The sequence below is a fragment of the Salvia hispanica genome, chromosome 5 (genome assembly GCF_029641045.1).
Source record: "Salvia hispanica isolate PSC_SH4W2 chromosome 5, Shi_PSC_v1, whole genome shotgun sequence".
Classification (NCBI taxonomy): Eukaryota; Viridiplantae; Streptophyta; class Magnoliopsida; order Lamiales; family Lamiaceae; genus Salvia; species Salvia hispanica.
Window position 1 is genome coordinate 6,884,507 of NC_142696.1, and position 25,796 is coordinate 6,910,302.

General features: G+C 36.6%; 2 protein-coding genes across 2 annotated transcripts; both read left to right on the forward strand.

Annotated features, from left to right (window-relative positions):
• The first annotated feature begins 11,083 nt into the window (after positions 1-11,083).
• LOC125189149 (amine oxidase [copper-containing] gamma 1-like) lies at positions 11,084-15,433 on the forward strand. The gene is made up of 5 exons (XM_048086393.2): positions 11,084-11,722; positions 13,003-13,676; positions 13,917-14,030; positions 14,312-14,859; positions 15,025-15,433. Exons 1-5 carry the CDS (start codon positions 11,182-11,184, stop codon positions 15,233-15,235), a joined length of 2,088 nt encoding a protein of 695 aa, XP_047942350.1. The 5' UTR covers positions 11,084-11,181; the 3' UTR covers positions 15,236-15,433.
• Positions 15,434-20,053: 4,620 nt separating this feature from the next.
• LOC125188034 (Copper amine oxidase family protein) lies at positions 20,054-24,316 on the forward strand. The gene is made up of 5 exons (XM_048084768.2): positions 20,054-20,740; positions 21,594-22,264; positions 22,380-22,493; positions 22,974-23,521; positions 23,917-24,316. Exons 1-5 carry the CDS (start codon positions 20,152-20,154, stop codon positions 24,125-24,127), a joined length of 2,133 nt encoding a protein of 710 aa, XP_047940725.2. The 5' UTR covers positions 20,054-20,151; the 3' UTR covers positions 24,128-24,316.
• Positions 24,317-25,796: the final 1,480 nt, after the last annotated feature.

Here is a 25,796-nt window from a genome sequence, read left to right on the forward strand (position 1 = left end):
GGAGCCTTATGTGCAAAAAATTCTTGAAAAGTTTAATATGCTTGGTGCTAAAACTGCTTCTGTTCCTCTAGCTGCTCATTTCTTGCTAAGTAAGGACTTGTTTCCTAAGTCTGAGTCTGATGTGAAAGCTATGAAAAAGGTCCCTTATTCTAATGCTATAGGTTTTGTTATGTATCTCATGGTTAGTACTAGGCCTGATATTGCCTATGTTGTTTCTTGCTTAAGTAGATACATGTCTAATCCTGGACCTGTGCATTGGGAGGCTCTTAAATGGTTGCTTAGGTATATGAAACATACTTCCAAGTATGGTCTGTGTTTTTCTAAGTGTGATGATGGTGTTGAGCTATGTGGTTTTGTTGATTCTAACTATGCTAATGACAAGGACAAGAGAAAGTCCACTACTTCCTATGTGTTTACTGTGTGTAGGTCTTGTATTAGTTGGAAATTACAATTGCAGCACATAGTTTCCCTCTCCACTACTGAGTCAGAATATATAGCTATCACAGAGGCTATGAAGGAGGCTATTTGGTTAAAGGGAGTTCTCTCTGAACTCAAATTCTTGCATAATACTCCTGCTGTTTATTCTGATAGTCAGTCTGCTATTTAATTGTGCAAAAATCCTGTTTTTCATGATAGAACTAAGCATATAGATGTTAGGTTCCATTTCATTAGAGATGTTGTTGAAAAATCTGAGGTTTTATTGCATAAAGTGCATACTGATAAAAACCCTGCAGACATGGGCACTAAGTGCTTACCTGTGGAGAAACTGCTTTCTTGCATTAAAAGGCTGCATTTTGATTGTGGTTAGCATGTGCATATGCATGTCCCGGGGGAAGACCTTGATGATTCATTAAGTTTTGGCTTAGTTGAAATCACAAGGCATTAAAAGTCCTATAAGACTAATTGGCTTGCCATCGGGTGTCTTATTAGGCAACCTGGCCTTATCTCTTGACTAATGAGCTTTAAAACTCTTTGGTGTCTTGAGAGGGCCTTGTAGGCTATGATGAAAGCAACACATGACCGTGGCTCTCCTCTGTTTACCAAATTTAGTCCAAGGTGGAGTATGTGAAGTATATGGACTCTAATTGTGATTGGGCTTGATTTATTCCGGCTGGGCTGATTTAATTCATAGGCCCATGTGATTATTGGTGTTAGCCCAATAACTAATAAGGGATACTCCGATGGCTGCCACGTGGATGCCTCTCTCGGATCTTGGCTGTTGGCCGTTGGATCTAGGTTAGTGTTTGTTATGAGTCTTAAGACTCATCACATTCTGATTCGTTCGATACCATCTTCTCTCTCTCTTGTATGAGCCGCTCCTGCTTCTCTCTTCTCTCTCTTTGGATTCTGGCACCGTTCGCCGGTTATCTTCTCCGATCTTCTGTTTCCCTCGTTGGTTCTCGGTTCTAGAGAGAATCATCGGTTTAGCTTCTGAGTGTGTGAGTGTGTGAGCATTCCTTCTCAGATCTAGGGTTTGTCCAACTTCTTCGTTGGATTCTTGAGAGATTGGAGGTTTCCTTGAGGGTTCTTGTGTTGCAGAGAAGTGCTCTGAGGTTGTTGTGAGCTCCGTGTGACTGAGGTGGTTTCTTGTGTTGTAGCAGTCGGAGTATCCCTAGGGTTAGTGTTTGGTTACTTCGCAGTGCTCCCTTGAGACTTGTTGGTGAAGATTGAGGAGGTCCTTGGCCCTGTGAAGTCGTGTGTGCGCGACCTGAGCCATATCCTAAATCTTTTGAACCTTTGTTGCTATTTCAGTTTAGATCCGCAAGGATCTTGCGTTTGATTACTAATACTTCTACTTAGTGTGCAGGTGCTTAATCGGATCAAGCTTGAGGAGTCCAGCCTGGTTGAAGGCTTGGCTAGTAGCTAGGGTTCCTGATTTGTACTCACTGCACTTAGTGTATTTGTAATCTTGCTACCTTGTAGCTATTGTTGTATTTGGCTTGTAATTTCTGAGATTAGCCATCTCAGAGATCAATCAATAAAGAGGTCCCGGTAATTAGCGATCCCGAGTGATCTGATCCCTACAGATGTGATATGAATAAAATGGAAATAGAATCACCAGCATCTTAGCTTAGGGAGTACTAATTTGTTGACCGTGTTATGCATTCTCGCTCCATGTATGGAGGTGAAGTTGTAAATCCACACTACGGATCCGTCTGCGTTGGATCCGTGTAAGAACTGCGAGTCAAGCACCCTGTAACTATTCACACTCGATGCCCATTTAATGTCCCGTCAGAAGGGTTTGGTTCTACTTTTAAGCGGGCTTTCAATAATTTTAAGAAGCATGGACTATGTCCAGAAGCAATCTATCCCTTGGTGGGTACATGTAAAGCTACAGTGTGCTTGCATAGGACACCTAAGTGGGATGGAAAAGTCATTGGGGGTGGAAGAATTGCAAAAAAGGTAAGTGTAACTTTAACTTGTTGATTTCGACAAATTGATTAAACCTGTACACTCTTCATCTATGTTGACTATTTATTGGTTGTTTTTTTGTATAGGAAAAAAAAACTTGGATTGATTATTTTATGCGGCTAACAAATGACAAAGACATTGAAAGAAAATTGGATTTCCAATTGGGGTTGGGTCGGTACGGTATATTGTACCGAAAATGCTGTACCGTATCCGTGCCAAAAATATCGGTATAAAAAAATTTCACACCGCTACTGTACCGAAAGTTTCGGTATTCGGAGATTTCGGTATTAATAATATCACAACTATTACCATATCGATATTTCGGTATATCGTATCGATTTTTGGTATACCGTACTATACGATTTCGGTACACTATACCGTTATACTGCCCCGTTTCGTATACCTTTATACCAAAACATATATTTCAAAAACCAAAAAATATATTATCTATTTAATCTATTTCATTTAGTTTTATATATAAATATATTGAATATATTGTTTCGGTATATATACCGATTTTCGGCATATACCGAATATTCGGTATAACGTGGTATACCGTTTTTCCAAAAATACGGTATACCACGGTATAAGAAAATCCATACCGTTTACGTATCGAAAATTTACGGTACCGTATTGTACCGTACCAAAAATTCGGTAATTTTTGAGATTTTTCGGAACAATACGAGCGATGTATTTTTTTCGATATTTTTACCCACCACTAATCACAAATACAATTAAGTAATTTTGGACATTATATTAGTCTACTAAATCGTGATTTAGTAGAATTTGGAAATTCCCTTAATTTTATTTAAATATAATATATCATGAAACAAAATCATCATCTTATTCAAATTAAAGAAACTCCAACTGCACTGGCATTCGATTGAATTTTTTACTTTCTTGGACTTTTGTATGAGTATTTTATTTGATTAGTTAGTTTAATTATATTTTGAATTATCCGGCCAAAAATTGAGGAAAAAAATTAAAACTGGACCCGTTTTATTTTTCCGAAATATAAAGGTTCAAAATAAGATATTTTAAACCAAAACCAGAAAACATTGTATATATTATTTAAAATAACTTTTGGACTTGAGTAAATTAAAAATGTAATTATCAAATCTTTTCATTCAGCTCTCTTTACAATTTTCAATTGAATCACACTTCAAACGTTTATATTAAAACCTCAACAGTACTATAGGCACATGCAATTGCAAACCCTTGGTAACTAGTTACTAGTCGCAGTTATCGAGATCATAAATTATTTAATAGTAAGCGTATATATAGATCTTAACATTTTAATACCCCAAAATTCGGTTTCGACAATAATGCAGATTGATAACAAATTAACTGGAAACACGTGTCCTATTGATTAGCTCATTTTTATCGTTGAATTCTACTCTATAGCAAAGGAAGACGTGACGAGATACAATAGCTAGTATATGGTTTAATCAATTGAGGGAACATCTTTTTTAGTCTACGAACTTTGCCAAAGTATCATTTTAAGTCCGTGAACTTTGAAAATATCATTTCAGATCCATCAACTATGGGTTAACATCATTTGAAGTACTTTTTTACTACTTCCAAGTTTTATAGGACGAAAATACTCTCGATAACTTAAAGGATATATATTTTTAATAAACTTATCATATACTCATATTTTTTATAAATATCTTTACAATATATTTTTGATGAATTTTCTAAATATATTTTGACCTTCAATATTATCATTTAATTATGTGACATGCAAGTAAAATTTCTTTTCTTCAATTTTTTATATTAAAGAATTTTAAAATAGAATAAAGAACTTTTCTTCAATAATAAAAAATTGAATAAGGATCTTTTCTTGCATGTCACAAAATTAAGTGATAATATTGAAGGTCAAATTATATTTAGAAAATTCATCAAAAATATATAGTAAAGACATTTATAAAAAAATATGAGTATAGGATAAGTTTATTAAAAATATATACCCTTTAAGGTATCAAGGATATTTTTGTCCAAAAAAACTTGGAAATAGTAAAAAAGTACTTCAAATGATATTAACTCATAGTTGATGGACCTGAAATGATATTTTCAAAGTTCACGGACCTAAAATGATACTTTGGCAAAGTTCGTGGACCAAAAAAGATGTTCCCTCTAATCAATTTAAAGAATATGGAAACCAAACTGGTCCAGTTTCGAGAAAAAAAAAAAAAGCACTAGTCTTGATTATAGACGAATCATCGTCTTCCCACATTTGCATTTGTTTCAAGTGTAAATTTTAAAGTAACTGCATTCATCACACGAAATTTTAAAAATATATTGATTTGATCTTTTAAGTACTTCACAATAACTAAAATAATTCAACTTGTCATGTCAAAATAATTTGGTAATATGGTGTGATGTCATTTTCGATTTAACCGAAAATACAATTTGAGTTAATTCTTAATTGTTCATGTATTTATGTCCTAATAATTTAGGAGAACATTTAAATATAAATATTGTTTATGGTTTTCTAATCAATTAATCATTATGTTTATTCAACATATGGGAACAAAATTCGTGGATGTATGCATGATGCTACTTTTTCATTCATCGTGCTTTTGCTAATCTTTAAATAGTTATATTGCATAAGAAGGAAAACTATGATCAGTGTATTATATTGTAGCCATAAAAAGAAATTTGAAATCCTTAAATAATGTGCCATTTAAACAAGCTGGGGAATTTTGCCATTTATGTTTGGTGTTTATTACTTATGTAGCAGAATCAAAATCAATTTCACGAAAATTATTAATGTTATTAGAAATAGAGGGAACATCTTTTTTGGTCCACGAACTTTGCCAAATTATCATTTTAGGTCCGTAAATTTTGAAAAAATAATTTGAGGTCCATCAACTATGGGTTAATATCATTTAAAGTACTTTTATACTATTTCCAAGTTTTTTTTAACGAAAATACCATCAATACCTTAAAGGGTATATATTTTTAATAAACTTATCATATACTCATATTTTTTATAAATATCTTTACAATATATTTTTTACGAATTTTCTAATTATAATTTGACCTTCAATATTATCACTTAATTTTGTGACATGCAAGTAAAATTGCTTCTTCAATTTTTTATATTAAAGAATTTTAAAATAGAATAAAGAACTTTTCTTTAATATTAAAAAATTTAATAAGGAGGTTACACACTTCTCACACATTCTTACATCTTCTTTCCCTTCCATTATCTCCCTTTTGATCCAATTTTTATGGTTGGATCAACCTATTTTTTTGTGTGTTAGAATTATTACAGAGACAAGGTCTTGGAAAAATAAAATACAGATTCAATCATAGAGAATCACATCATTCTGTCACGTCCACTGCTGGCTAAACCATAAGTGTCTTACTGATGAGAGTTTCTTCATTGTCAACGATGATATCAGAGACGGTGGAAAGCAGTGTAGCTGATTCCAAATCTAATTTTTAAAAGCTCTATAGAAGACTTCAAGGCTTATGTAGATTTGCGTGCGCACTCATCTCTCCAATTGTATAGCATCTACCGTATGTCATTGACGATGATAGTCGTAGAACCATCCAGAGAACCATCCAGATGATGGATGGTCAAATAATCTCCCCACAAAGAATAGTCGATTAGTTTCAAATAACTCCAAATAATCAAAATGTTCTTATACTTTCTCCGTCCCAAAAGAATATGCACTTTGGGTTCGGCACGAGTTTTAATGCAAAATTGGTATAGTAAGAGAGGAGAAGAGAGAAAAAGTAATTAATGTATTGTTAATGGAGAGTGGGTCCCACCTCATTACAAATAAAAGAGTTTCCAAAATTAGAAAATGCATATTCATGTGGAACGTACTAAAAATGAAAGAGTGCATATTCTTGTGGGACAGATAGAGTATATCTTAAGTCTATCCTATGAGGTTAACATCAGAGAACTAAGGGGCACGGGAAATGTGCATGAATTCAAAATTAAAGAAAGTTCGAGAATAAAAGCATCAATTGACACGTATTAAGTGTAGATTAATATGCATAGGAGACATTCATCGAATACAGAGAGCGGTAAGAAAAAGAGCTGGCGTGTTTTGGGAAGAGAGAGAAGGGATTGGTTATTCCAGCAGTGAGAAATCGTAAAGAAGAATGATAATATATTAAATTTCTCCATTCTTAATAATATATGTGGTACTAAAGATCTCTTAATTCGAAAAATAAATTTAATCCTAACAGCTTATAAAAATAAATATAACTAAAAAAGATGACTATTTTTGTGGGATGATCCAAAATGATAAAAAAAAATAAACTGTTTTTATGGGATGGATGAAGTAAAGTCCAAAAGTGATCCTAAATACATTACCCCTTTATGATTTGGTCTATAATATTATATTTTTGGACAGTATATTAGAATGTATAATAAATCGTGATTTAGTAGAAATTGGAAATTCCCTCAATTTTATTTAAATAAAAAAAATTGTGAATAATATATCATGAAGCCAAATCATCATCTTATTCAAGTTAAAGAAACTCCAACTGCATAGGCCTTCGATTGATTTTTTCTATTTTCTTGGACTTTTGTAGGAGTATTTTATTTGATTAGTTAATTTAATTATATTTTGAATTATCCGGCCAAAAATTGAGGAAAAAAGATTAAAACTGGACCCATTTTATTTTTCCGAAATATAAAGGTTCAAAATAAGATATTTTAAACCAAAACCAGAAAACATTTATATACTATTATTTAAAATAACATTTGGACTTTAGTCAAAATGTAAATATCAAATCTTTCACTTCTCTTTTCTTCTTTTTCTTTTCTTTTTTTTTTTTTTTTTTTTTTTTTTTTTTTACATTTATCAACTGAATCACACTACAAACGTTTATATAAAAGGTAAAAACCTCAACAGTACTACTACTATAGCATTTATTCTCTATATTTTGTGAAAAGGCACATGCAATTGCAATCCCTGGCTAACTAGTTGCACTGATCGAGATCAAAAATTAATTATGGGTGCATTGATAACAAATTAACTGGAAACACGTGTCCAATAGATTGGCTCATTTTTATCGTTGAATTCTACTATCTTGCAAATGAAGACGTGACGAGATACATTAGCTAATGTCTAAAAGAATAATACTATCTCCGTCCTTGAAAGTTTGATATAATTTATCATTTCAGTCTGTCTCTAAAAATTTGACCAGTGGTGGAGCCAGGAATTTTGCGGTGAGGGGTCCAAGAAGAAGAAAATTTTTAGCGCTCACTGTTAATAAATATAGATATCTCGATGATTTTGTTATCGAAATTAGTCGTAGGAAGACCCTTTTATGTTTTGCCTTTTTTCATCGTTTAGAATTAGAATATCTTAAATAAAGGAATGTTTTCAGATATTTAGTACACAAGAAAAATAAATGCATATCAAGAAAATTTAATCTTATCGAGAATAATTGATATAATAACTTTGTGATGATCTTAAAAAAAAATTAGAAGATTTTCATAAGTAAAACAATTGTTTAAGTGTACATATTAAATTTTTTTGATAAAACTATTAATTATATTACAATACTTATAAAAAAGTAGTTTAAAATGTATATTACAATAATGACAAGTTATTAAACAAATAATATCCTTTCAAACTATACTCTTTAAAAGTCACGAATTAAACAAATCTCTAATAAATGAATTGACAATAAAAGTTATTGAATATATATAGCACATCTCTAAAATATAATTTGACAAAAAAAAAAAATTAGAATATATCATTAGATAAAAATAACCTTTCATAATGATTAGGTTAATATTGCAATTTATTTGACAAGAAATGACTTACTAAACACATGCCAAATATTTAAAAAGGGAAGGTAGGAGTGCGTGGCTGAGAATCGAACTTTGCACCTTCACCACAACTATGATATATAGCCAGCATCACTTGCCAACTATGCTAACAAGTTATATGAGTAATGCTTCTGAATATATATAATACTCGAATGGCTGGGGGGCCCTTGGGCCCCCCATGCCCCAGCGTGGTTCCGCCCATGAGTTTGACATACTTTACTTTTTACCATTTAGGCAGTGGACCTCATATTCCACTAACTTATTCATACTCACATTTTATTATAAAACTAATGCTTTAAAAATAGGACCCACATTCCCCCAATTTTTTCAACTTATTTTCCATTACATTTCTTAAAATTCATGTCAGATGAAAGTGTGCTAATATTGGAGATAGTACCATGGTTTAATAGTTTAAAAATCATGGGCACCGAACTTGTCCAGTTTCGAGAAAATAAAAGAAAGCACTGGTCTTGATTATAGACGAATCATCGTCTCCCTACATTTGCATTTGTTTCAAGTGTAAATTTTAAAGTAACTGCATTCATCACACGAAATTTTAAAAATATATTGAGTTGATCTTTTAAGTACTTCACAATAACTAAAATAATTCAACTTGTCATGTCAAAATAATTTGGTCATTTGGTGTGATGTCATTTTCGATTTAACCAAAAATACAATTTGAGTTAATTCTTAATTGTTCTTGTATTTATGTCCTACTAATAATTTAGGAGAACATTAAAATATAAATATTGTTTATGGATTTCCAGTCAATTAATCATTATGTTTATTCAACATATGGGAACAAAATTCGTGGACGTATGTATGATGCTACTTAGTCTTTTTCATTCATCGTGCTTTTGCTAATCTTTAAATAGTTATATTGCATAAAAAGGATCAGTGAATTATATTGTAGCCATAAAAAGAAATTTGAAATCCTTAAATAATGTTCCATGTAAACAAGCATGGGGAATTTTGCCATTTATGTTTGATGTTAATTACTTATGTAGCAGAATCAAAATCAAGTTCACGAAAATTATTAATGTTATTAGAAATGAATGGTCTTGGTCATATATCTTCCTAAAGAATTACTCTTTTTATCAGATTAACATAATGACTAGTTATCATCAAAATGTACATTTTATTTTAACTCTTTTATATGTCATTCTTTTATTTAAATTGTTGATGGATAATTGACCCAAATATCTGTCAACTAAATTACTACAGTACTTTTATTTATCCTTCAAGATACTCAAATCTTAATTGATGTAATTCAGTGTATTTAACTTTTCAAAAATACTTGATGGCTTCCACCAGAAATCCAAGATACATTTCAAAAATCTTAACATACATTAAAAAAGTGTGGCCAATGAGTTATGGTGGAGGTGCACCAAATAAGGTGTAGATAAACTATCAAAAGAAAATATTCATATTGCTCTACAACCGGTATATATATAATTTAAATTGGAATTTTCATAAATTTGGAGCGACTTCACTAGCACTAAGTTGCTGCTAATGCATATATTAATCGATAATGCACCACTGTCAAAGTTTCAACGCCCACATGATCACAAAAATCCCAAAATATTTAAAAATGTATGGCCACTAACCACCATCAAAATGGTGTGTGCACGTGCTCTAGTGGTGGTTGTGATGAGAACTAATTTAATTATCTTTCCATTTTCTATAATTCTAATGGCGTTTTGGAGATCTGGGACCTTATGGTCAAGTGATCAGTAAAAAAGATATTAATCGCATTTTATTATCTCTCTACTTTAATTTATAAATATTAATGTTTTAAAATAATACTAATATTACTCTCATTATTCGCTATTAACTGTCACAAATTATCCGACTGCATAAAATAAAATATGCGAAAAGAATTGATATAACGTACATCTTATTTACTCCCTCCGTCCCACATTTGGAGTGATAATTAGTTATAACACGGGTTTTAAGGAATTGGTGGAGTGTGTAATTAATGAAGTGAGAGGTGGAGTGTGTAATAAATGAAGTTAGTTGGTGGAAAGTGAGATGAGTTGACTTTTAGATTTTGATTTATGTTTTGGTTTATTTTTGTGTATATAATGACATTTGAGTGTAATTTGAGTGAATAATGGGGTAAAATGTTATGTGCAAATATGGTAAATTCTAAATGTTACTCCAAATGTGGGACGGACTTTTATGGCAAAATGTCACTCCAAATCTGGGACGGAGGGAGTATTTTATGGCATAACAATGACAGTCTTTATAACAATAGTTAGTCAAAATCCAATATTCTTGCCAAAGAATGAGACATTTTATTAGATGACGAATTATATTCATTAGCTTTTAGGAAAATAAACCTTACTAAGGTAGTATAAATCTATTTAAAGTGAACTATGTCATTAGTCTCTAACCCTTTAGGGTTTTTTCACCATAGACTCCTAATAAAAAAAAAAGTCATCTATAAATACGAATGCGGAATTTTTAGTTATTTTTCGGACGAAAATGCCCAAATCAATTGAAGGATATTTTTGGCAATCCCTAAATTAGCCGACATATGAATTTTGTCACATTTCTGTCAATAACTTCTTCTTATATGATTTTCTAATAAGTTATGATACTTCATACATGATTCTGTTGACAGAAATGTGACAAAAATCATACTATATATCTCAATATAATGGAGTGACAAACACTAGGGGTAACTGGAATATTTTTATTGTTACGGTCTATAGTGGAAGAAGGTTAGTGAGAAATAGCAGAATTTTCACCCATCTATTTAAAAGTGACAATCCAGGCAACATGTTACTAAAGACAGTCACAACACACCCATTCATGTAAACAAAACAAAAATGTCAAAAAGAACAGCAAAATAATAATGACAAGCTACCCTCAAATCAAACTATGAAATACCCCACTAGATTGATTGCCTTAAATACACAAAGACACAGTCATAGTCACACTTGAACATACACAAAAAAATGGAGGGCAATAGCTTCCTCCGCCGCCTCTTCGTCATCTCCGCCGTCGCCTCCGTCGTCCTTCTAACCCTCATCGCCCTCCCCACCAAAACCAAACCCAATCCCCCCAACAGCCCCACAAAAGAGGACATCCCCCGCCACCCCCTGGATCCATTGACGGTCCAGGAGATGGCCCGGGCCCACCAGGCCATCAAGTCCTTCTTCGCCGGGAAAGTCTACAGCGTCCACTCGCTGGTGCTGGAGGAGCCCGACAAGGAGGCGGTGCGGAGTTGGCGGAGGGGGCAGCCCCTGCCGCCGCGGAAGGCGTCCGTGATCGCACGCGCCGCCAGGACGAACTACATCCTGACGGTGGGCTTGGAGAGCGGAGAGGTGACGCAGCACGACGCCGCGCACATCTCCGGCTATCCGATGCTCACGCTGGAGGAGATGGGGAGTGTGATGTACGCGCCCTTCTCCAACGCCGATTTCAACCACACGATTCTCTCCAGAGGCGTCGATCTCGCCGACGTCGCTTGCCTGCCCTTCTCCCCTGGCTGGTTTGGTAAGACTTCGCCTCTCATTCTTTTCTCACCTACATCAACTTCATTCTAATTTGTTCAAAAACATTATTCAAAGTATAGTCATGACTAATTCAAGTTGATGGTCTACTCCCTCCATTCCACTCTATTTCTTTTTAGTCAGTCCCAAAAGAATATACATTTTCTAATATGATGATGTAATTTATCTCTTTTATTTTATTAATAATGCATTAAAATACATATCGACTAAAAGTATATACTCTTGTGAAATAGAAGAAGTAAGTAATTTTCTGGTAATATAAATTGGGCCCGCAAAATAGAATGGGATGTATCTTAGCCGTTTGTATTTATGTGTCGAAGATGCTACTATGTGTCGAAGATGCTACTACTTTATATGCACATGACATGATCATATGGTTTCTAATTTATACATGCCGGCAACAATAGGTTTGTTAGATGCTTACTGAGGCTGGTCGTGACTTAACGTGGTCTGGAAATAATAAATAGTACTCCGTATATGTTGCTGTCGACATTTTTATATCTTATGCCCGAACGTAGTATCCCACTTTCATTTTTTTATGGAGTAATAATTTCGATCCATTTTATTCTTTAATTTTTAGCTTCATATATATAAATGTTTACTTTTAGCTTTTGATTTTACGAGATACCATTGTTTAGCGTCAAGTAGAGAGAGAGAATAATTGGATATATTGATGTTGATAGAAAAAATAATTGAAGTAGTAATGAATAGAGTTAAACGTTGATGGGGATTTGTTTTATTTTTTCAAGAAATGGTAATGTAACATTTTTGTAAGATAAATAAAAAAGAAAAACATGACATCCTTTCAGACAGAGTAAGTTAAAGATTAAATAGTGTGCAAACACAACTGCCCACATTATCGGTACTCAATTTATTTGATGTTTCTATTTTCGTTTTTATTAATTTATTTTAATTTTAGTATTTTCCTTAGCATTTATCCAGCTTGAGAGTGTAGTTCGTTTGCATTTATAGTTGATGAAAATGTGTCGTGTTCTATCCCTTAAAAAATGACACGTCCATTAAAAAATGGTACGCACCAATTTAGAATATCAGAAGTCAAAAATATATAAATTGCACTTATAGTACTTACCAAGATGTCTTACAACTAAGAAAGAGTTTTTGTCGTCTAGTATTTTATAACTGTAATAGATACACACCTTGTATTACATACTATTACTAATAATGTTATCATTTGATAATAATAATAATAATAGGATCATATCACTAGAATCATTCTCATATCTATGTAACAAAATGGTTTAGGTGAGGCTGAGAATAAAAGGAGACTGGTAAAACTAGAATGCTTCACAATAAAGGACACTGCAAACTTCTACATGAGGCCCATTGAAGGTGTCATCGTGGTCACCGACGTGGACACAAACCAAGTGGTTGAGATCGTCGAGAAAGGAAACCACATCCCCATTCCCAAAGCCGAGGGAACCGATTACCGATTAGACGTGGCAAACGGGCCGGTCATCAAGCTCAAGAGCCCCGTCTCCATGGAGCAACCCAACGGCCCAAACTTCATCATAGAAGACGAGCATTTGGTGAAGTGGGCAAACTGGGAGTTCCACTTGAAGCCGGACCCGAGGGCCGGGGTAGTGATATCACAGGCCAAGGTCCGTGATCCGGAGACAGGAGTAATGAGGGATGTGATGTACCAAGGATTCTCATCGGAGCTGTTTGTGCCTTACATGGACCCTGAGGAGGCGTGGTACTTCAAAACTTACATGGACGCGGGAGAATACGGGTTCGGGCTTCAGGCCCTGCCTCTTGAGCCACTGAATGATTGTCCGAGAAATGCAAAGTATATGGATGCAGTTTTTGCGGCATCTGATGGAACGCCTTATGTTAGATCGAACATGATTTGCCTTTTCGAGCGATACGCAGGGGATGCTGCCTGGCGACATACAGAGAACCCCATGACTGGCGATATGGTATCATATAAATAACTCTCTTTATAGGGTCGTATTCTCTTAAGACCGCTGGTAAAATGACAACCGAGAACTATATCAGTTTGCTGATTCATTAATCTCAGTTGACATCCATCCCAAAATATCAAATTATGTCTCGATATCAGTTTGCTGATTCATAAATCAACAAACTGATATGGTTCTCTGTTCTCATTTGATTACAACTCGTTTCTCTATGTATCTATTAATTAATTGCGGTTGTAGATTCGAGAAGCGAGGCCGAGGATTTCACTAGTAGCGAGAATGGTGGCGTCCCTGGCTAACTATGACTATGTTGTGGATTGGGAGTTTCATGCTGATGGACTAATCAATGTCAAGGTAAGTGCATATACTCGTTTGATTACTACTCCCTCCGTTCCATGTTAATAGAATAATTTTTCTATTTTTGGAAGTTCCAATATAATTGAGTCATTTTAATTTTTAGCAAAAAATAACGTACTCTTTTATTTTATTCTCTTTTCATGTCTCTTACTTTACTCCCCATCCATTTAACACGCTATTCTTAAACTCCGTAGCGAAAAGAAATACTTCTATTAACTAGGAAACGGAGGGAGTAGTTTTCTTTATTTGGTAAATCTAAATAATGTCCTGATGAGCAGGTATCATTGACTGGCATAGTGATAGTGAAAGGAACTAATTATGTGAACATGAACCAAGTAAACGAAGACGAAGACGAGCTCTACGGCACCCTCTTATCCGACAACATCGTCGGAGTCGTCCACGACCACTACATCAACTTCCACCTCGACATGGACGTGGACGGCTCCGACAACTCCTTCGTCAACGTCCATCTCCAACGGGCCTACACCAACGGCAAATCTCCGAGGAAGAGCTTCATGAAGGTCAACAAGACCATTGCCAAGACGGAGAAGGACGCGCAGATCAAGCTGAAGCTCACGGACCCCTCAGAGTTCCACATCATCAACCCGAACAAGAAGTCGAGAGTGGGCAACCCGGCCGGGTACAAGGTGGTCCCCGCAGGGACGGCCGCTAGCTTGCTCGACCCTGAGGACGCTCCTCAGATGAGAAACGCATTTACAAACAACCAGATTTGGGTGACGCCGTACAACAAGAGTGAGCGGTGGTCGGGAGGCCTGTTCGCCTACCAGAGCCACGGCGAGGACACTCTTCAAGTGTGGTCCGACAGGTAAACATTCCTTAGCCCGACCACACCTTGATTAAGTGAGACATTTCTTTCCAGTACGAGATTTAATAAAATGAGGTTTTGTTAGTTAAATGGAGGAGAATAAAGTAACGAAAAGTATGAGAGAGAAGGTGTATATATTTGACTTGTGTGTTTTTTTTTTGGTAGGGACCGGCCCATTGAGAACAAGGATATTGTGTTGTGGTACACATTGGGGTTCCATCATGTTCCTTGCCAAGAAGATTATCCTATCATGCCTACAGTGTCGTCGGGCTTTGACCTGAAGCCGGTGAATTTCTTTTCAAGGAATCCGGTGTTGAGGGTCGCCCCTTACGTTGAGAGCGAGCTGCCGGTTTGCAAGGCTCCTGCTTCAGCTTGAGAATTTGCACGCTTAGGTCAATTTTTTTCATCTTAGGGTATTTTGAGTAATATGTTGCTTTGATTACAAAGAGGTTCTGGTAAAACCTGAACCTTTAAATTCCAGATTGGAACAAGAAATTGGGGTAGCTAGGATGAGCATAAGTATAAAGCCACAATCCCGTTGTCATTGTTTAAATGAAGTCAATTTATCTACTGATTGCTTGCGTTCTCTTTAGATCATATGCGAAACACGAAACTCCATTTGAAGTAGAGCCACAAAATGCTTGGATACTCCCTTTGTCTCGTAAAGTCTTGATTTGCAATTTTGGTTCACTTTTATTATAGAAATAAGAATTACATTCAAAATAATATCTTTTTTCACTCACTTTTTTTTTATATTTTTTAAATTGGTAACGGACTCAACCGGGACTTTTAGTTAGACTCCTCTCGGTATGATATATTAATGCAATAATTTGACCCCAAATAATCTAGTTTGACTTGACATGGTGCTTTAACCTCCATTGAACTATAATTATTTCGTGCTTAAAAGTTAGTCTCGAAATTTTATAGAACCCTTATGCTGACAACTGAAATAAATATCATATGACTATATAAGTTTTACTCCCGCCGTCCACAAAAGATGTCACACTTTCCTTTTTAGTTTGTCCCACAAAAGATGTCACATTTTCATTTTAGGAAAAATTTTGTCTCTCACATGAATATAAAAATTATATTTCCTCTCTCTATTTAACAAACAAAACAAAACCTTCTAAAATCTTGTGTCGGCCCACAAGTGTGACATCTTTTGTCGGACGGGGGGAGTACTATAATGGGGGTGGTTCCAGTGAGAATTCAAAATCATTGTAGTGACACCATAAAACATATCAGTTTTTGATATTGAGTAGGAATTGATATTCATGTATCAACGAACTGAGTCATGAACTGATATTAATAAATTTGTGAACTACTCCCTGTTTTCGCATATTTAGTCCATTTTTGTGTTTGACACGAGTTTTAGGAAATGCAAATAAAAGTGAGTTGAAAAATTTAGTTATTATGAGTCTCATGTTTATATATTAGTATTTGTATAATAAAATGTGACTAGAATGAGTTAGTGGAACGTGAGTCATGCTTATTATTTATGGTAAAAAGAGAAAATGGACAATTAATATGGGACGGATGAAAATAACAAAACTGGATAAAATTTTATTTTTAATAAAATTTAAAATGAATTAAACCATTTTTTCTACTATAATACACGTAATAATTACATAAAAAGAACGAAATTTGGTAAAATATGTGCATGACAGGAAAATACTGAATGACCTTGAAAGAGCCAAACATCACGCGTGGATGGAGATGCCTAATAAAGGTTCAACATTACAATTAAAAACCTCCAAAAATTATAGGGGTAGTGTCTTTCGTTATCGTTATTGTCGATTTTTCGACTACGAAAAGACAAAAAATTTCCTTTTCGGGTTTTTGCTCTATGATATGGGCATATTCGATATTATTCATAATTTCTATATTCTTTTTTTCATCTAATTATTCTTTTCCATTTTATTTTACATATTTTGATAAATTAAGTGATAAATATATTTCTTTAGGTAAATTAAAGAAAAAAAAAACACAAAATCCCAATCCAATTCTGATTTTCCTGTTCGAATTGTTATTTTTTTCCTCCTCATAATGTTAAAGACGTCCGCCAACGAATTTGACATGTCATGATTTTTAATTAGCAATAGTCAGAGTTTTAAAAAAATATATTCCCTTAATTCACTGCATGAAAAGTTATAAGAGCATCCGCAATGGTGCTTAGGCCAGTCATAGGCCAGCCATTCTCTCCCTTGCCACGTCAGCAACACTGAAAAAACCACCTGCCACATCAGATTTAGGCCAGCCATAGGCCAGCCGCAATAAAAACAATTCAAAATATACTACATTTACGGAATTAAAATTACGATTAAAATACGGAATTAAATTTACGACACATATACGGGAAAATTCATTAATTGCATTTAAAAAAGTTACATAGATAAAAAAAAATTACATGCATAATAAAGAAAAAAAACTATCGCCGTGCAATCCTCCGTGCCCACAACTCTTCAATTATATCCTTTTGGAGTTGAATATGAGCATCCACTTGGCGCATGTTGGCAAATTCCTTGAGTCGGCCGGCTTCATCGAGAGGTACCCCCTGTCGTACACTAGGGGTGGCCGTTCCGTGGCTTGGACCGGCTTCATCGTCACTGACCCAACTAGTCAGTTGTACGCCTTCGTCTTCGACGATCATGTTGTGCAGGATAATGCAGGCGTACATTATCTCAGAAACGCATCCGACATCCCACAAACGCGTTGGGCCCTTAATTGCCGCCCATCGAGACTGGAGCACACCAAATGCGCGCTCCACGTCCTTGCGCGCCGACTCCTGTCGTTGCGCAAAGTAGGCCTTCTTTTCATCACTTGTTTGTCGGATCGTCTTCACAAAGACCGGCCACCGAGGGTATATCACATCCGCCAAGTAGTAGCCCATATCATGCCGGTTGCCGTTGGCCACAAAAGAGACGGCTGGACCGACGCCCTGGCACTTCTCGTTGAAGAGGGGAGACGAGTTCAGGACGTTGAGGTCGTTGTTCGACCCGGCTACCCCAAAATACGCATGCCAGATCCACAGCCGGTAATCAACTACGGCCTCGAGGATTATCGTGGGGTTCTTTGACTTGTAGCCGGTCGTGTAGGCCCCCTTCCAGGCAGTCGGACAGTTCTTCCACTCCCAATGCATACAGTCTATGCTGCCTAACATCCCCGGGAACCCATGCTTCTCCCCGTGCATCTGCATCAAATTCTGACAATCTTCGGGAGTAGGGCTTCGAAGGTACTACTCACCGAAAATGCTGATCACGCCCCCACAGAACTCCTTCAGACATTTCAGGGCTGACGACTCACCGATGTGGAGGTACTCATCCCACATGTCTGCCGCGCCTCCGTAGGCCAACTGCCTGATTGCCGCCGTGCACTTTTGGATAGGGGTGTGGCCGGGTCTGCCAGCCGCATCGTGCCTGAAGCGGAAACACAGATATTGACGCTCCAATGCCCCAACGATGCGCGTAAACAACTCCCTGCGCATTCTAAAACGCCGCCGGAACATGTTGGCGGGAAACCGCGGGTACTCTGCAAAGTAGTCCTCGTACAGCCGCTGATGTGCAGCTACGTGATCCCGATCAATCACTGCTCGGTGGTGGACAACTCGTGGAGGGCGAGGTATCGCCTGCCGTTCCACCATACGCATGTACCGCTCCATCCCGCGGTTCATGTAGGCCTCCATAGCCTCGTTCATCCTCCGTTCGTACTCCTCAGGATCCACACCACTACCACTACCACTACCACTACCGCTACCGCCCGCGTTACTCATCGTTCGATGATGCTCTTGTACAGAAAGTTAGAGAGATAGAAAACTCGTTAAAACAAGTGGTGCAAATGAAAATGAAACGAAAATCGCGTTTATATATGATTTAAAAAAAAAAAAAAAAAACGAAAATCGGCGCTGGCCGATCGCTGGCCGATCGGGCCTCCACAATGGCGGCTAGCCGATCGGCTAGCGCTTCGGCCAGCGACGAGCGATCGGCCAGCCCACGCCGATCCGCTCGCCGAAATCGCCCTCGCCGGTTGCAATGGTTCGGCTAGCCGATCGGCTAGTGCGACGAATCGGCTAGCCGGTCGCTAGCCGACCATTGCGGATGCTCTAAACATGAATATTAAGGGATGCAAATTTTTTGCCTATTAATTATAGGGAGCCCACGTTAAAACGCAATTTTTAGTTTAAGACATTATAAATGTCACCACTCAAAAAATGATATTGGAATGTTATTAGGGGAACAAAGGGAGGGAGTACATTTTAGTCAAATATACTCTTCAAAATGTACCAAACAATTCAAAATCTAAAAGTAATTAACTCAAGTTACAGCAAAACCGTTTAATTTGTGTGATTGCATTAATTAACTTTTGATTTTGTATTGACTAAGCAAAACGATGCTGCCCATAAAAAATTATCATTGATATTCCCTATAGAAATGTTAAATCGTTAATATTAATATACACTATAAAATATTTTTACCCAATAAAATTGCAGAACCCCTTCTCGGTTCTAGTTCAAAACTTAACGTTTGATAATCTTCATGTTCATCCTATAAAACCAAGGTGAATTATATTAAATGAGGTTTATTAAATTCTTTAAAAACTATTAGCATCAAATCGTACGAATAAGTTTATATTAAGTGCTTGGTTAAATACAAAGTCAGATTCATGTGATAGCTTCTCTAGATAAACGCAATATATGTATATATATAGTACGAGTGCATTTATTTGTCTAATTCCATCGTGTATTTTTCTTTGTCCGAAAAGATTCTTTTGTATTTTTCTGATTACGGACTCAATTTCATATATAGGCTATAAGAACAATCCAGGTAGAATTGACTCTCTTTTTTAAAAGTATAGTCTTTTGGGATGAGTTCTTCCGTATAGTCTTTATCATGTAGTGCTTTTATTGAGCGCCCAAACGGCTCGGAGTGGTAGCCGGGCAAAAAACTCGTCGTGATCAACGAGTATGTTTTTAGGGCCGACTGCGAATGGTGACTCACGAATTAATGGCAGGGCAAAGAATTCGTTGTGACTAACGTGGCCGTGACCAACGAGAATTCAGAGTGGTGGCCTAACAAAGAACCAGTCGTGACCAATGAGGACGTTGGCCTTTAAGAAGGGTCAATTATTACAAACTCAATTTTTCACATCGACCAGAAGAACAACTGGTGTAGAGTTTATAAACTAAATGCATGGTTAGGACTAAAGCTCAAAGACAAAAACGCACTCCTAGATATGTATAAGACATAGCAATCACTATTCTAACAGAAACACAGTTTAGTGGAAAACAGTGGGAAAATGGATGCAAGAAGCGTCTTGTTCATCTTTTCCGCCGTCCTAGTCACACTCTTCACTCTCTCCATCCTCTCATCGCCGCCCTCCCACAAGGCCGACCTGTCCATCAATCGCAAGAGACCAGCTTTCCTCCAAACTCCCACAAAGCACTCCCCCCGCCGCCACTCTGCCGTCGTCCCCCACCACCCTCTCGACCCCCTCACCGTGACGGAGATTCACCGGGTCAAGGAAATAATCCAGAGCCACCACTTGTTCATAAACAAAGCCTACGCCCTCCACTCCGTAGTCCTCCAGGAGCCCGAGAAGCAGGCGGTGCTCCGGTGGAGGAAGGGGGATCCCCCGCCGCCGCGGAAGGCAGCTGTCGTGGCGCGCGCCGGCGGGGAGACCCTCGTGCTGACGGCGGACGTCGGCTCCGGCGAGGTGGTTCGGCACGAAACCGGCCGGGCGTCGGGTTACCCGACCATGACGGTGGAGGACATGACGTCGGCGACGTGGGCCCCCCTCGCCAGCGCTGTTTTCAATCGGACGGTGGTGGCGCGCGGCGTCGATTTGTCGGACCTTGCCTGCCTGCCTCTTTCCACTGGGTGGTTCGGTTAGTGGCTTCCGTCTCCTATTTTTCCACCTTAATATACTTCCAAAATTATTGAAAAATTATTACTCCCTCCCTCCTAAAAAAATAGGACATTTAAGATAACACGAGAATTAATTTATAGTAATTGATAAAGTAAGAAATACGAAAAAAAATTAGTTAAAATGGTATTATGTGAATAATAAAATTATATTATTATTAATTTTTTTTATTAGTGAATAAATTGATGTATACTGATAATGAGTTTGAAAGAAATTTTTTTAAAAGGAATGAGATATTTTTATAGGACGGGTGAAAATGGAAAATTGTAGTATTATTTTTATGGAACGGAGGAAGTATTAATTTAGAAAAATGAAAAAGGTGGTTGTTATTGTTGCCACATTTAATGAGTTTTAATTTTTAGTACCAAAATTATGGAATTGACAAATTTTTGTTTTACATACTAGTGGTAGTAGTTCATACAATGATTCCACTAAATAATTTAATTAGATTGACGCTGATATGACAATATGAATGAAATATTTGAGGATACCAAAATTCAGCCAGTCATATCAAAATGAATTTTGGGGTAAATCATTCTTAATTGTAAAGTGTAACTTTTACACAGGCAATATCTTCAAAATTAGGCCAAAACTACTTTGCAAGTCACCATTAACAATGATGCTGTGTAGATGCTCACCCGAATCAAATTCATGATTTGAATTTTGGACGATTTTTTAGTTTTAGGCCATAAATTAGATTTAAAACTTTACAAAAATGACGTGACAGAGTGACTGCTTCATCAAATTCATGAAAAATAGATAACTTATTGTAATTTTTGTTCACTTTTGGTTGATGATTGTGATATATTGATCAGGCAAAAATGAGGAGAATAGAAGGTTGGTAAAAGTCCAATGCTACACCACCGAAGGCACGGCAAACTTCTACATGAGGCCAATCGAAGGCCTAACCGTCGTCGTTGATCTCGACACCCACGAAATACTGGAAATCACAGAGAAGGGCAGAGACATACCCATCCCAAATGCAGCCAACACCGATTATCGTTTCACGGCTCAAAATTCGTACCAAAGGCTCGTGAATCCCATATCGCTCGAGCAACCAAAGGGCTCGAGCTTCACGGTGGAGGACAACCATTTGGTCAAGTGGGCAAACTGGGAATTTCACCTCAAACCCGACCCCAGGGCAGGTGTCATCATCTCAAGGGCCATGGTCCGCGACCCTTGGACCGGGGAGATGAGAAATGTTATGTACAAAGGACTCACATCGGAACTCTTTGTGCCATACATGGACCCCACGGATGCTTGGTACTTCAAGACGTATATGGATGCAGGGGAATATGGTTTTGGGCTGCAGGCTATGCCCCTCGACCCGCTTAACGATTGCCCAAGAAACGCCTATTATATGGATGGCGTGTTTGCTGCGGCCGATGGGACGCCATATGTTCGGTCTAGCATGGTTTGTGTGTTCGAGAGCTATGCAGGGGACATAGCGTGGAGACACGCTGAGAGCCCCATCACCGGAATGGAGGTACAGTTTTAAAATGTCGCAATTACTTTTTCTTATCGGGACCTGATATAATCTTAAAATGTATGTTCTTATCATATTCTGCTTTATCTATCTTTTCTACTGAACGGTCCTGAAGATTCGGGAGGTCAGACCAAAGGTGACACTGGTGGTGCGTATGGCGGCATCGGTCGCCAACTACGACTACATTGTGGACTGGGAGTTCCAAACGGATGGGCTAATTAGAGTCAAGGTAAGTAGGAGTGCACTTGTTGCTATAATTGGTTTAATTTTCTCTATCAATCCTTTTCGCTAGTTGGAAAATACACTCATCATCTTGCATTATTTATATGGGGCCAAACTATTTACACCTTTTGATTATGAATGGGCCAAAATACTTTTTTTGAATATACTTTGATCTAGACTTGTCCATAAACTAGGGGCTATTTTTGAAAATGACATAAAAGAATCTTCTTACTTTGTTGTCTTTTTAACTAGGAACGCATTATCAAATTAGAGATGTTAAAAGCGTCACAACAAGGAAACCAATTTCTCCATTCAACTTCTTTATTGCACCTATAACTCATTAATCAATTTGATAATAACAAAAATTTAATACTTACTAGATATTTTAATATTCTTTACCAGAGATAAGATTAGACATGATTTTTTGTCTTTCTGTCATAAGTAAACATAACAACGGAACGACTGTATAATATTTTGATTGTACTAGGTTGGGCTAAGTGGAATACTGATGGTGAAAGGCTCTACTTATTCCAACACCAACCAAGTGAACAATGAAGAGGACCTCTACGGCACACTCTTGTCCGAGAACGTGATTGGCGTCATCCACGACCACTTCATCACCTTCTACCTTGACATGGACATAGACGGCGCCAACAACTCCTTCGTCAAAGTCAATCTCCAACGCGAGTACGCCTCACCGACAGAGTCCCCCCGGATGAGCTACTTGAAAGCCGTGAGGAAGGTGGCCAAGACAGAGAAAGATGCCCAAGTCAAGATCAATCTCCATGATCCGTCCGAGTTCCACATCGTGAACCCTACCAAGAAGACGAGGGTGGGGAACCCCGTTGGGTACAAGCTCGTCCCCAGTGGCACCGCAGCCAATCTCCTTGATCCCAACGATCCTCCGCAGCAGAGGGGCGCCTTCACCAACAACCAGATCTGGGTCACGCCTTACAACACCTCCGAGCAATGGGCTGGGGGCGCGTTCGTCAGCCAGAGCCATGGCGACGACACTCTACAAGTGTGGTCTAACAGGTACTCCCCCTGTTCTGCTGTAGTAGAGGAATTTCTTTTTAGCACCGAGATTCAGAAAGAAATATTTAATGTATCAAGTAAAGAGATAATAAAGTAGGAAAGAGAAAAAGGTAGAAAGAATAAAGTAAGAAACGGAAAACGAGTTACTTTTTTGCTAAAAAGAGAAATGACTCTGCTATAGTGTAACGTCTTAAAATGAAAAAAATGACTCAACTATTATGAAACAAAGAGAGTACATATATGATATATATGGCATTATGTAAAATGTTGTAGTTTGTGTTTGTTTGCAAGCTATTGCATACGATAAGAGCGGGTGGGTTTTGCCCAGGGCGCACTTTATGCATTTCCCTCGTCGTAACAACATGTGTTTTTAAGGGCAAGTTTCGATGATGCAGGGACAGGAGCATAGAGAAGAAGGATATTGTAGTGTGGTACACATTGGGGTTCCATCATGTTCCATGCCAAGAAGACTTCCCCATTATGCCCACCGTGTCTTCGAGCTTCGATCTTAAGCCGGTGAATTTCTTCGAGAGTAATCCAATTCTTAACATTCCTCCAAACTTTGAGAATGAACTACCTGTTTGCAAAGCTGATGCATCAGCTTAATTAGATATCCACTTGTGGATAGGAAATGAATGCTTCGAGAAATCAGAGGTCTTTGCTTTCTTGTATAAATGCTTGGATATGGAATAATAAGACTCTTTTCTCAGATGAAATTTTCATTAGACTCAGTACCAAAAGTGCCTAAATGGTCAATCGAAAACTGTGTGCAAAACAGGGTATTTTTGCCCTTAAGAGTTGTGTCTTGTGAAACATTTCTCATTGTGTGGACTATGTTGTACTTTTGTGTATGTTAGATATTTAAGCCCTTCTTAGAATGCTAAATGGAATAAGACAAGAATGGAATGATTCTATTCTTTTGCTTGGTAGCAAATAGCAATGAGAATATAAATGGAATAAAAATTGTTATTCCTTGGTTGATTTCATTTCTATATTTGTGACTACAAATAATATAGGAAAAGAATGGAATAGAATGAAACATTAATAATTAATATGTTTATTCCACTGAAAAAATTAATTTTGTTCAAAAATTATTTCGCCAAATATTTTGGATCATAATATGTGTGTGCGGGCGCATTATGTGAAAGTGTATATAGTGTTTAGAATTTTTTTATATGATTAAAATTTTTTGTTTTGTTATAAAATGTAAAAATAATACTATAATTGAGATAATATTGAATTGAAATAATACTTTCTCCGTCCATAAAAAATAATCTTATTTGTAAACGACGTGAGTTTTAAAGAAAAAATGGTGAAGTAAGAAAAAAGAAAAAACATGAGTAAAATAAGAGAAATAAAGGAAAAAACAAGCATAGTACGAGGGAGAGGAGAAAAAATGGATAAAGTATAAGAGATAAACATTCTATTTTTAGAAATGAGACTATTTTTTGTGGACGTCCCAAAATATCAAAATGAGATTATTTACTGTTGTGTACATGAGAAATATACAATATAATAGTATATAGTTTAATTTATTAAAAACTAAAATAAGGAGAATGAAATGGAATGACCATTCTTTAGCTAAATGGAAGGAATAGTTATTTTCATGGAAACGGAATAGTGATTTCTAAGAAAAAAATTTACCAAACAAAAAATTTGAATAGAAATAGGAATATCATTACATTCTATCATACCAAAAATGGTCTTATATACTCCCTCCGTCCTACAGAAATTGGTCATATTTCCATTTTCGGCAGTCCCGTAGAAATAGTCCATATCCATTTATGGAAACCTTTTTCTTCTTCTTTTTCCTTTATCAATTATACGTTAAAACTTGTGCCGATCTTAAATGACCTACATCTATGGGACGGAGGGAGTAGTATATTCAATTATTGTTGTGTTATATTATGGCATCTGCTTTGCAAATTAGAACTCTCTATTTTTCCCTTTTGTATAAATGTAAACAATTTCTTTTCAAATTTCCAGAATTTCTCGTCCTTCCTAATTTAAATAAACTTTGTAAATATTCACAATTCGAAAAATTTGTGGATTTTGAAACAATGTAACTGCTGGTTTAGAGGTTTCCACACAATAAATTTCATTGAATACAAGTAGTTGCAGTGGCCCGAATAATAAATACGCTATGTTAATTTAAGTTTTAATAAGAGCCCACACATTATGATTTGGTGATCCGAAATAACTTCATTGGGCCCCATGTATATTCATAGTCAAAGCCCAAATCTCTTTATTCACGTTCTATTCCACATGTTTGACT